We start from the raw sequence: 13,046 nt of genomic DNA, 5'->3' as shown, positions 1-13,046 counted from the left end.
TAGTAATGTAATGAACTATTCTAACTGTAATGTGCGTTCTCTCTACCTAGCAAGTATAGTAAAGTAATCATCCTAGTATAGTTGTATATGTAATGTACTGTAATGTTCTAGAAAGTATTGACTCATGAATGAACTGACTCATTGTATGATATCGTGTTCTAGTAATAGTTCTAGTATCTTCCTAAACTACCCCTATAGTAGTTTACTAGTAATCTAACTGGTACGTATGGACATGGATGAATACCCTTGCTACCCAAGGGCATGGGATGAACTAGAAGGACCTTTTATGACTATATATGTACACATGATATATAACTAATATTTAAACGACTTTCGAACGAGTACCCGATATCCCACCAGACCACATCTCAAGCGCAAAAAGGAAATGGGGTGGATAGCCTTCCTAAGTCTTTTAAACATTTCTTATATAACTATACATATAGAGGCATGCAATTTATAATATAAAAGCATAATAAGTTTTGTAAGACATTTGAAACAGAAATATTATTTTAAGAAAAGATTGACTTGATGTCAATCTATAAAACAATTTGAAGGCATAAGTTTGATAAAACAGTTTAAGTATAAGGAAACATTTGTTTGAAACACAGTTGTAAATAAGTTTGAACGGTAATGTACAGAGTAAAATGTACAGTGTAATAAGGAGTTTTAAAACATATAAAATGTTTATAAAAATCATTTGAAGAAACTGTTTGGTAAAATGGCTAATGAGTAGCCAAATCATTTGAATGCTGTATATTAATCACATGTGATTGATGTAATAACTAGCATAATTCTACTTATTAATCACATGTGATTGATATAAGAAGTAGCATGATACTACTTGTATCCCCCCCCCCATAAAACATTTAAAATAGTTTAAAACATTAGTTAAGGGGTATGAACTCACCTGCAGTAAGTGACTGGAACTGAACGGACTGTTATCGTATGGAAGGACCGGACAAGTGCTTGGTGTCAAGTGAAGACTTAGACACACACAATGATCCTAATTACATATGAAAACATATGTATATAAATAATTAGTGATTATAACACTAATTACACAAGTAATAACATTTAAGCGCGAGGAAAACACTTTTGGTCAAGTGCTAGGAGGCTAATGGGTTGCAACAAAAGAGTGCAAAGCCTCTAATGGAAGTTTAAGGTCTAATGACCATATTCATTGGAGTTTACGGCCCAGGGGAGTAAACTCCTGGCCGTAAACTCTCTAGCAAGGCTCTAAATGGTGCTTAGAATTATCACAACTCTAGTGGGGAATTGTTTCAAGGCTATACAAGTGTTTGGGTACCAAATGAACTCCTTTGGGGAGTTTACGGCCCATAGACCATATTCCCTTGGAGTTTACGGCCGTAAACTCCCTTGGGAGGGTTTATATGGTGCTTTCTAACCTCTAAATTAACAAGGAACAAATCTAGGTTTTGGTACTTGGCTTTAGAAGAGTTTATGGCACATTTGGCACCATTTTATGGATTTTACGGCCTTGGAACCTTTTGGGCCGTAAACTCCCTCACTCATGGGATTCTAAGTGTTTTAACTAGTCCATAACTCATTTAGGTACATGCCCAAATTGTCTCTTGGCTTAAGGAAGGATTTAGGGTGTCATTTGACCCCTTTAAAGGAGTTTACGGCCCAAGAACCACTCTTGGCCGTAAACTCTTCAACACTTGTGCTTTCTTATGTTTTCTAAGTACTAAACACTTTAGGGTATTTGTCTAAAATAGAGTCCAAGCCTTAGGTGCCCTAAAAACACCATTTGAGCAAGTTACAAGGGAGTTTACGGCCTAAGCTATTATTGGGCCGTGAACTCCTAAACTTGGGTGTTTCTTGGTTGATTTCTTGTCCCTAACACACTCCTATACAAGTCCAAGGTAGTTACTAATCATGGGGGACAATCTAGGCTTGGTTTCGGGAGTTTACCGCCCAAGAACACCTTGGGGAGTAAACTCCTAAATCGGATGATTTAGCTATGTAATCTATGTTAATAGGCATAAAACAAGCATTAAAACACAACTAGAGAAGTGTACTCACGATTTGGGATAAAAACCCGAAGATCCGTGAGAGAGAAAACGGCTTTTCTCTAGTTGGAATTGTGAATAATGAATGAATTTAGTTCAGAAATCTATTTATAGTCCTGAAATATTTTGGCAGAAAATATTTTTAATTCTGGAACGAACTCTAATGTCCTAGAGTCTTGGAATAACAGTGTTGCACAAAACCCTAGTGCATCCACTCTCCTAATATCTTCTTAAGTGTAAAATCCTGAAAACTGCCAAACTTATACTCGAAATCCGAGTTTACATTGTAACTGCTCTACTTCTATTGTCTTGATATGGTTTGTTCAGAATAGAAATTTCGGGTTGTCACAGTCTATAATATATATATATATATATATATATATATATATATATATATATATATATATATATATATTTGAAATAACTTGAAAACCATTACATTGGATAATGGCGCTAAAAACTTGATTTTACGAACTTTAAGTAAAAATTCACTTTTAAATTTATAAAAACAAACCAAACTGAAACTATCTAAACTAAGTAGTGTACATGATCATGAATAGCATTGCTTAGGCAAGTAAGGATGTCAACTAAATAGGTAACAAAGATTTAGTACCATTGTTATATCTAATTATTAATCAACCTCAAAAGAAAACATATAAGGGGAATTTATGATAAGTTTCACTCAAATAAACAAGAAAATAAATAAGTATATAAATAATCTTGGTTAATTGTATAGATAAAAGATCTTAATGTACTCATATTTGTTATTCAATCATTCCCTATTTTATATTTTAATTCCTTTAAATGGATATTAGTTTGTTGTTATTGATTCTAAATTGTTTAGATCGAATAATCAAGTTACACATCCTATGTTCTAAGTTGTCTACAAAAAAGGATAGCACCTATAGTCTTAGTCTATTAATTCGTAGTATGAAAGACTTAATTGGTATGATCGGTCCCATTGGTCGTGGCAACCTTTCAAATTGTCTAATCAATAGTACAATCACAAACATCAAATGAATATCCCTATGTCTAACCTTGGGACATAGTCTTCCATTAGTCGTCATTGCCTACACTCTTTACTTAGTTTCGTAGCTTGGACAACTGAACAAATAGTGTAATTTAAGAAAGATAATTTGAAATCAATCACAATCATGAGACTCAATAATATAAACATAACAATACCCATATTAACACTCATGTGTCTTTAACTAAGCAAACATAATAAATTAAACAACTCTCAATATCCAACTATTAATCAACAATAAAATTAGGTATTCATTAATATCAATATTTATAAAGGAAATGATCCTAAATATCAACAAGGACACTTAATAAATCAAATATTTAATTATTTATAGATATAAAAGTAAACAAATTAATAACCTACTGATTCTTCTCTTAAACTTCAAACTTTGCATCCATATCAGGCTTCTAACTGATATCACATTAGGACCCTTAAAATGACCCTCTTTGGTTATTTCTTTCTAGGTTATGCTTAAATATGACCTCCAAGTGTCTTGTGTATGCTTCTGGACAAAATTAGGGCTCTATTTATAGTTTTCCTAGACCGACTCAAAATCATGACGCAAAAGTATAAATTCAGACATCATCATTTCTTTCCATGCTATTTTCTAGCTGTCTTAATTTCTCAATACTTCATGAAGATATACACTAGTTGGTCATTTTAGCTTATATTTTACTAACATATCATTTAGCTGTAAACATAAATATAAATCGATTCAGCCCCTTTTACCCTTTTTTATTATAAAAGTGTATCTAAAAGTATATGAAATATCACTTAAAATATATATTATTTAGGACACACTAGTCCGATTGTTCTATAAGAGTGTAGTGATTGTGGCAAGAAATATAACATGGGTGGGCCCATATGGTCCATCCCTATACATGATCAAGATTGGATTACATCAATATTGACTAAATTCAAAGCTATAAAAAAATTGATATACTGCATTTGATTTTTTATTTGTTACAATTTAATGGGTATGAGTTTTATATTTAATCACATAAAGATAGACAATTAAGTTTATGAGAGAACTAATAGGTAATTTTATATCATTTTCTTATCGCAACTTGATATTGTAACACCCCGTTTATTAAATAAATAAATAAAATAAATTAATGAATGAATAGTAATCCCAAATCAATAATTATATAGCAAGGTGTTGGTTTCAAGGAGTAAATTAGCATAATTTAGTAATTGGGGGTTAAAAGTGTAAGTTCTGGATTGGTTTTGTAAATATTTATGAAGGTAGGGACCACTTGGAAAATTATTGGGACTTAAGATGGATAGATTATGAGAAGCAAGGGCTAAATGGTAAATTTCAGACTTAATTTGTAAAGAGTTTTGAATGCTGGGGTTAAAAGGGTAACACATGGACTTTATTTGAAAATAATTTGTAAAGGAGGGGTTGAATGGTAACTATGGCACTAAATATGTAAGGAATTATGTGAGTAGGGGTGGAAAGAGTAAATTATGGACTTTCTGTGAAAAGAATCCTGTGGAGAGGGACTATTTGTGACATTATGGAATGAAGTTTGAGTGGGTGTCGGGTATTTATGCAATGCGAACCCTAACCCTAAAGACCATGTTACAGCCTCCTCCCAACCTTATAACTCCCTACCGGCGCCGCTACCATCCTATCTCCGAATAACAAGCAACCACCGTGACCACCGGACTTCCATTGTGCTTACGGCCAACGAGGATGAGTTCAACGAGTTGAGGACGTTGGATGACAGGGCTGTGGGAGTTGAATGGGCGACACCACCATTCATTACGTCTGTTCTCTGACCACCTAGAACCATCGAACAATCGCCATGCGCTGATACTTCATTAATCGCCATCAGTAACCAGCGCTGACGAACCCTTTGCCGCCTCGCTGCTATCGATGTGATCAATTGCGACGAAGAGACGAAGCTACCGATAGTCGTTGCTGCTGAACACGAGGATGGAGTGCCTCCTGTCGCCGCTTCTGTCGCTCACGGTTCCACCATCCCTCTCGTCCCTTCGCTGGTGATTCATTCCAAGCCATAGTCACCATCTGTCGCCACTCAGATCGGCCACCAAGGGTGTTGCCAATCACTAGGACCGCCGTTGCCGCCTCTCCGTGATTCCACCATCAAGTTGTCGTCGCAAACCACCGTTGTTAAGTGATGGTGTGTGCAATTCATGGGTGTGTTAGTTTCAGCCAATTGTTTAGTGTAGTATGTGTTGTGTGTGTTTGTCTAATCGGAAGACCAAGAACAGCCACCGCCACCATGTGCCGCCATTTGTGTGTATCTATGTTAGTTAGGGTGGGTGTTACTGTCGGTATTTCATTGTAAATTGTAAAAGAAAAATGGAATAATGAGAAAGAAACCCAAACCACCACCGTGAGGTAGTGGCTGCCGCCACCGGCCTCCGTGTTGGGTGGCAGTGTACCTTGTCTGGTTTGTGACTCGTTTGGAGTGTTTAGACAAGGGACTGAAACCCTAATGGCCCCAATGAAGCCCGAAATGGCCTAAAAGCCCAAACATGTGACTAATAGGCCTAATGAACCCTAACTGATCAAAAGACCTGGCTATTCATCCTATTGGGCTAAGATGGGGTTGGAAACCCTAATTAGGGTTTAGAAAACCCTAATATTGGATTTATGGGCTTGGACTTATCGGGACCCACATTTAGGCCATTGGAATGGAATTGTGTATTAAGCCCAATCACACCATATGATTTATTTAGAAGAGTGATGGACTTAATGGATTAAGTCCTTAATGGGTTAAGTGAAACACTTAACCCTAATTGTCATTTCATGTGAAACCCTAATTTCACTTGGGTTTATTGTTGGGCCTTTTATTGGGCCTTGATGATTGGGTTATTAATGAGCCATCCAAGATCAAGCAAATGGACTAGAATAATTAATGGGCTTTGAGGTAAGGCCCATATGAGGAGTTGGGCCCAATTTGGAAAATCAGGCCATAGATGAGCCATAGTTTGGGCCTTTATAATTATGTGATATTGGTTCATTAGAATATTGAATGTTGGATTGGACTAAATGGTTAGGCCTTATGGTGAGACCTTATAAAGGTTTGGGCCCAATTTGGAAAATCGGGCCATGTGTTGGGCTTTAACCCATAGTTAACTTTTGGGCCTTTGGATTGGGCCTTAGGCTTGGATCAAGCTAAGATTGGGGTAAAGAAGTCTTTTACCCCAAGCATGGAATTATGGTTATGTATTGGGACCTAATTATTAATTGGGTGTTGTTTTGATGTTGACAATTCGGGAACCTGTCATCTAGTAGCTGGGGTTGGGTATGCGGGACTTTAGCAGTGTGAGGTGAGTTACCTTCCAGTAGAATTGGGCCTAAGGCACAAAGGCCGACCCACTAGTAGTTGATTACAGTTAAGATGATTGTCTTTGTGATAATTGTCTGGTTTTACTTGATGTGTTCAATGTGCCAGTATGTTATGTTTTATGTGATAGTGGTAGTAGGAGGGGAATAGTCCCCCAATCGGTTGTTAGGGCTGAAGGGTAGGTCGGACACCCCAGATATGCCTGAAAACATGTTTATGATATGTTATTATGTGATAGTAATAGGGGTGAAATAGTCCCCGTGACCGGGTGAGATAGACCGGAGGGTAGGCAGGCACCCAAAAATGGCCTAACACGGATAGTCAGCACCCCAAAATGGCTAGACATGGGTAGTCAGCACCCCAGAATGGTTTGACATGGGTAGGTCAGGCACCCCAGAATTTCCTAACAGTATGTATGCTACGTGGTTGTATGGTATGTCGTATGATGGGGGAACTCACTAAGCTTCGTGTTTATGGTTTTCAGTTTTGGTTTCAGGTACTTCGTTTTCAAATGAAAGGAGCCGACTTAATCGTAACGCATCACACTATGGTTTTCCGCACGTGAGATCTTTGGGATTACACTCTGATATTGTTTCATGATAACACATTTTGATTATTTCTACTTTGGTTTTGACATGTCAAGATATTATGGATGTTTTCTTATATTGTTGGTTTTATAATAACTTATTTAAAAATGAAATTTGTGGCCTTGAATTTTGGGATGTTACAGATACATGATTCTCCAATATGTTTTCAAGAATTGCTTGATGTTCATCTTTTCTGGAGTTCACTTCATCTTTGTAGGACCCTTAAGTACACATCCCCATCCACAGTAACTTTTAGGTTCGCTCTAATTAAAGGGGGATATCGTATCTCCATAACTCTTGTGAACCTATTAGGGTGTAACACCCTAAATTCAGAAGACCTAAAAAGGAAAGAAAACCTCAAGATAAGGGAGCGACTCGTCGAGTAGATGGGTGACTCAACGAGTAGGAGCGCGATTTTGGTCGCGGGTTAAGTGACCTACTCGACAAGTCAGAGAACTGGCTCGGCGAGTTGGCCAGGTTTTGGGAAAACCCTATATCGGGAGTTGGTGCCCTATTTAAGCATCTTATTCTCATTCTATCAGTCTCATTTGTAGCCTCCATTGTCAAGAACCTGTCCCACGAAACCCTAGTATTCTCTTTGAGTGGGTGAGCCTTATTGAAGGATTTAAAGTGTTCTTGAAGTCTCAAAGAAGAAAGAGGTTGAAGGTCCAAGGAAAAGGTTGTAGATCCATGAAGTTTGCTTCATCATCTTCATTTTTTGGTAATCAAGTTCTCACCTTGACTTCTAGTTTGATAGATCTATTTATGTCCCTTTTTATGGAGTTTATGGTCCAAGAAGGATGCATTGTGGGATTTGGACGTCCCCAAGCTAGATCCTTCCAGATTTAGAGGTGTTCAGAGTAGTAAAGGCATAAAGGTTGAAGCTTTATGCCATTATACCTCTCCATGCAAAGGTTAAGGAGTTGTTTTGGCCTTTTGAGCAAAAAGGGTCATGCATAGGTTCAAAAGTAGTGGCTTTGTATGATATCACGACCTTAGGAGGCCAGATCTGGGTCTTGGATGCCTTAAGCTAGTTGGAAATCGTCCTAATAGTGTTTGATATAGTGAGACTCAGTGAGTCAGTTGTGGGACTCGGCGAGTCAAGTCAGTTCTTGCCCCAAAACCCTTCTGTTAAGGGTATGAGTGAGCTTAGAAAGGGACTCATTCGGCCCGAGTCCATAATGGTCATGAAGTTCATCGTAATCGACGAGTTCAAGGAAGAACTCGGCGAGTTTAAGGCAATATCCTTAGTTATGAAGATGGACTCGACGAGTTATTCATACAACTCGGCGAGTCACAGACTAGACACATTCATATATGGATGATGAACTCGACGAGTTCAGGGATGAACATGACGAGTCGGATGAAGTTGGTCCCGATTGTGTGGTTGAAGGAGAACCTGTCCAGTTATTGCTAGAATCGACGAGTGGATTCGGGGTTGTATGGGGTTGGAGGAGTATGGACTCGACGAGTTGGCAGACCAACTCAGCGAGTCAGGTCAACTGGATGTTGACTTTGACCATTGACTTTAACCAAGTTTGACCATGGTTGACTTTTGGATTATTATGCTCTAAATGTTGTTTTGGGTATTGATAGTTCGGGAAGCCGAAGGGTCAGCAGTTCAGATGTTCTGGTTAGCAGTCATAAGTGTTCAGTGAATCTTCGGCAGTGTGAGGTGAGTCTCCTCACTGTTTGTATGGGTCTACGGCCACAATGCTAGCCCATTTTGTTTATGTATGATAGGAAGACCCGGGGGTTAGCCCTAGGCATTATGCATAAAAGACCAGGAGACGGCTCCTGGTACACAATATGTTATTATGTATGGTAGGAAGACCCGGGGGTTAGCCCTAGGCAATATGTATGAAAGTCCAGGAGGAGGCTCCTGGCGCACTGTATGCTATTATGTATGAAAGACCAGGAGGTGGCTCCTGGCACACTATATGTTGAGTAGCCTAGTAGAGTAGTATGTATAGTTGTCTTTGTGATGCTTGCATGGAAGACCAGGGGGTAGCCCTTGGCACTTGTCTGTAAGACCCAGGGAGTGGCCCCAGGCTTGGCAAGGAAGACCACGTGCACCTTACTTGATTATGGATATGTTTGTTATGTATGGCTCATAGTTACGTATGCCATGTATGAATCTGTTGATATGTATGGTATGTGGTATCTAGGGAACTCACTAAGCTTCGTGCTTACGATTTTCAGCTATTTGTTTCAGGTACTAATGTTTTTCCAAGGGAGGAGCTCGGGGCGATCGCAACACATCACACCATGTTTTCCGCACTAGATGATCTTTGGGATTTAAATTCTGATAATTCTTATATTAAGAGTATTATTAAATGATTGAGCAAAATTTATTAAGCGGTTTAAATTAATCAAAACGAAATTCTTGGTCTTGAATTTTGGGATGCTACATAGGGTTAAAACTTGATGCTCCTATAGGTGTAATATAGGATATCATGTGTTGTTAGGTAAGCATATTTTTTTTGTAAAATATCATTCAAGATGAACCATTGATGCCTGAAATTTATCTTTATTTGTTAAAAAATTTGGCAACGTTAAAAATCATCCCATGAAAGTTCATATGTTTCATCCCTGCCAAAGAACTCGTTCGTCGGGTATCTTTGAGTTCGGTTCTTTTATATTATGCATTTGACTTAGATTTATGGCAATAAGACCAAAATTCCTTTTTTCCTACCAAAAAAATACATAACAGATAGGAACATGGACAAGGTCGGGGTCCTATCCTCATCATAAAAAGTAACAAACAAACCATTAGTTTACACAATAATTTTCTTCATTTTTGCTATATTCAACATCATTAAGCAAAGCACCAACCAAAAAATCTGCACGATTATGTTTTCCAATCCTCATAAACACTAAGCTTCGGAACTAAGGGTGGGTCGCACCATAACCAACAAGCACATCTTTTTATTGGATGCGGATGCAGTCAATGTTGTCCTTAACAATGATGAACAAGAAGAAATAAAAGAGTCACAAGCAAAGTGTATAAAAACAAAAGATCCAACTACCATTTCATTAAGAAACCCATAAATTAGGCCTTTTTTCCTCATTTCTTTGCAATAAAACCTGTTTGATTTTTTTCACAAATTAAAAACTTCTTAATATCACAAACACTAATGTTACAAGTTCTTCGGTCCATAAATAAAAACAACAAATTTAACCATCATGTTTATTATGCTCAAGCTTGTCCAAGATGATGTGTATGTATATATAATATATCTCTTCACTTCCCATTAGTTTCCTTAGTTGATGGGTTGAGTTCCTCCCAAGCATCGATCCATGTAACCATGCTGTCTGCAAGCTTGACAAAATATGGGTCAATTTTTCCGAGTTTATCCTTAACTTGTTTCGATAATTCTTTATAGCAAGCTTGCACCGTTGTGCACTCTTTTGGAAGAGTAGCGTCTTGGAAAAATGGGATAATCTCTTCTTGCCAAAATATGCCTTTGTATTCTTTTTTAAGGTTCACGAATGGGTTGCTTGCCTTACTATGCCAAATGTAGGGTAGCCCTGTCTTGATCCCGAGCCCTAAATGGTCACATATAACCTACAAAATTGTCATAAAGTGTTGAATTGAACTATTTAAGTGATGGAATGGTTTAGTTTACAAGCAAAAGAGATCATAAATACCTTGACACACCATCCGGCCCACATGTCATCGTAGCGGCCAATAGGTTGACCATCACCCATGAGTCCGAAGTACATGGCTGGACCGATGAGGTTCCGATCAAATGCGAGGTTCATTCCACACATAGGGAATAAGATCCCCTTTGGGAGTGTCATGACTGCATCAACATACCTAAAAACCCCAAATTACATTAAAATACAACAAAAAAAAAGACATGGATCTATAAGAATATACTTTAATGTCCTGTCCCCCGTGAATGTCCTAGCAATAAGAATTCATAAAAGATGTATCACGTTCCATACAACAACGTCCTAGCAGTAAGAAGATGAGAATCTCTAAGATATGTCTCAGGTTTGGGAACATTGTGACTTACATGTCCCATGTTGGTTGTGGGACCGATTTGTTGAAAAATGCCCATTGTAAACCGACAATGTACCTGGTGTTTCTCTCTCGGGGCTTAACGAGTTGTGTTGGTGCATCATAGTCCGGGATGTTGAGCCATAGACCATGAGAAACCGCGGTTGGGACACCTTCACGAAGACTGAAAGGGTAACCACGGACAAAATCTGCACCATCGGAAAAAGGATCATAAAGGGTGTTGAAGAAATAAGGCGTTGAAGGGTGGAGGAGGTTATTGATGTGTTGTTGAAGTGCATCTATGTCTTTCCCAGTCGGGTCCTTCGCTACCTATCGACATTGTTAAGATTTAGACAAATTTTAGGGTTAAAATGCAAGAAATAGTAAAACAAATTATTTAAGTAAATTTTTCCAAAGTATGTTGTTTTGTTAAAAAATGAAAATATAATGTTCTATCTTAGAGCTTCAAAATAAAATTTTCCTAAGTAAGTTGTTTCATTTTTGTTTTTTGTTTTTTTCATGTACAACATTGTGTTTGAGAGTTCAATGTTGTAGTAGATGGAAATGAGAGTTCAATGTTGTAATAAACGGAAATGAGAGTGTATTAATAAACATTATATGAAAGTACAGATTATGTTAGTTAAAACTTAAGACTCGTCGACCAAACGGTTAAAGATTCGAGTAAATGCTAAATCTCACTAAAATATGCTTCTTCTTTTTTTCTCTCTGTATATTATGCATAATAATATACAAAAAAAAAAGTGCATCTTTTTAATGAAGAAAAGTAGAAAACCTAAGATCATACATCAAAACAGTCAAAAGATGTTCCCCTTTTGTTTCTTGATAAATTTCAAGACACTTTAAAGTTTAACCATCGGGAATCCAAACAACACATTCTTATAAATCTTTAAATTGAAAACCCAGAAAAAGCAACTCACAAAACAATCGTCATCAATGGTGAAGATATACTTCTTCTTGGAAACCATATACCCAAAGCATCGACAAGCTGAATCCTTAAACGAAATACACGAAGCTTTTGGACCCAAGATCTTGTTAATATCATTTCGATTATAAAGCTCGTAATCAAACCCATCAGGAACCTTTATCGTTCTAGAAGGATCACCATCTTGAACAATGATCAAATGATATGGTTGAAAGAATGGCCTCCACATTTCGAGGAAATCGAGGTTACGAATCGTAGGTATGACAATATCCAGGTCATCTTTCAAAGGGTACGAGGATGAAGCAGCCATGTTTTGTAAAAACCAGAGGTTAATGGTTTGAGTTAATGAGAGAGAGTGTGTTATATAAGAAATGGAGACGAAGGTCACGTGCGATACCGATGGAGTAGGAGGGTCCACCGGCTAAGATTTGTTCAAAGTATAAACTATAGTATTTTCCGATCTTGTAGCTATGCCTTGTGTTTGTTTTGTACTTGTGATACAGGGGTATTATCGTAAAAAGTTGTACTTGTGTAGGGGTATTAATGTAAAAACATTCTTGGATACAACATATTTACGAAATGATTAGCCGTTTTACAGTATGCCTTTATGCCTCAAGAAAACGGCAATAAACGAGTACGTTAATATTATCGACTTTTACTACGTGAAATATAAATCTTTGTAATAATTTAATTAAAAATTGATTATTTTCTTATAAAAAGGCATTATAAACTTTAAGTATTCAAGAAGTCGTATCACATGCAATGTTTATGTCTCATTCATGTATTTGGTTATTTACAGATTGAGCAAAGTGAATTCCTTGAAGCACAATTATGTAGCTAAAAGTATGACTCTTTTTTATTGATACGTAAGTTTGGATGTAATAATTAATTTGAGTATGAAAGTTCTATCATATAGTGGTATCAATTGTATTGAAAAATATGTCACCCAACCAAATGATGTTTTGAAAGTTTTTAAAAATTCAAATATTTTTTATTAGACAATAATAAGTTTAATTATTTTCCTTTTAGTTAATACACTTTATTAATTTGTTTTTAATAGAAAAAAGACAAATATAATTAACATAATCTTTTAATTTTTTTTTTCTAAAAAATAATCAAAAAAATTA

General features: G+C 36.9%; 1 protein-coding gene across 1 annotated transcript; it reads right to left on the bottom strand.

Moving 5' to 3' along the window:
* Positions 1-9,991: 9,991 nt before the first annotated feature.
* LOC111885873 (UDP-arabinopyranose mutase 1) lies at positions 9,992-12,232 on the bottom strand. Its single transcript, XM_023882108.3, has 4 exons — positions 11,915-12,232; positions 11,056-11,306; positions 10,622-10,790; positions 9,992-10,538 (listed from the first exon to the last, which is right to left on the bottom strand). The coding sequence occupies exons 1-4, from the start codon at positions 12,227-12,229 to the stop codon at positions 10,215-10,217; spliced, it is 1,059 nt and encodes a 352-aa protein (XP_023737876.1). The 5' UTR covers positions 12,230-12,232; the 3' UTR covers positions 9,992-10,214.
* Positions 12,233-13,046: the final 814 nt, after the last annotated feature.

This window comes from Lactuca sativa, chromosome 4, assembly GCF_002870075.4.
Source record: "Lactuca sativa cultivar Salinas chromosome 4, Lsat_Salinas_v11, whole genome shotgun sequence".
Classification (NCBI taxonomy): domain Eukaryota; kingdom Viridiplantae; phylum Streptophyta; class Magnoliopsida; order Asterales; family Asteraceae; genus Lactuca; species Lactuca sativa.
The sequence above is the reverse complement of the archived record's forward strand: the minus strand, read 5'-3'. Positions and strand labels throughout refer to the sequence as shown.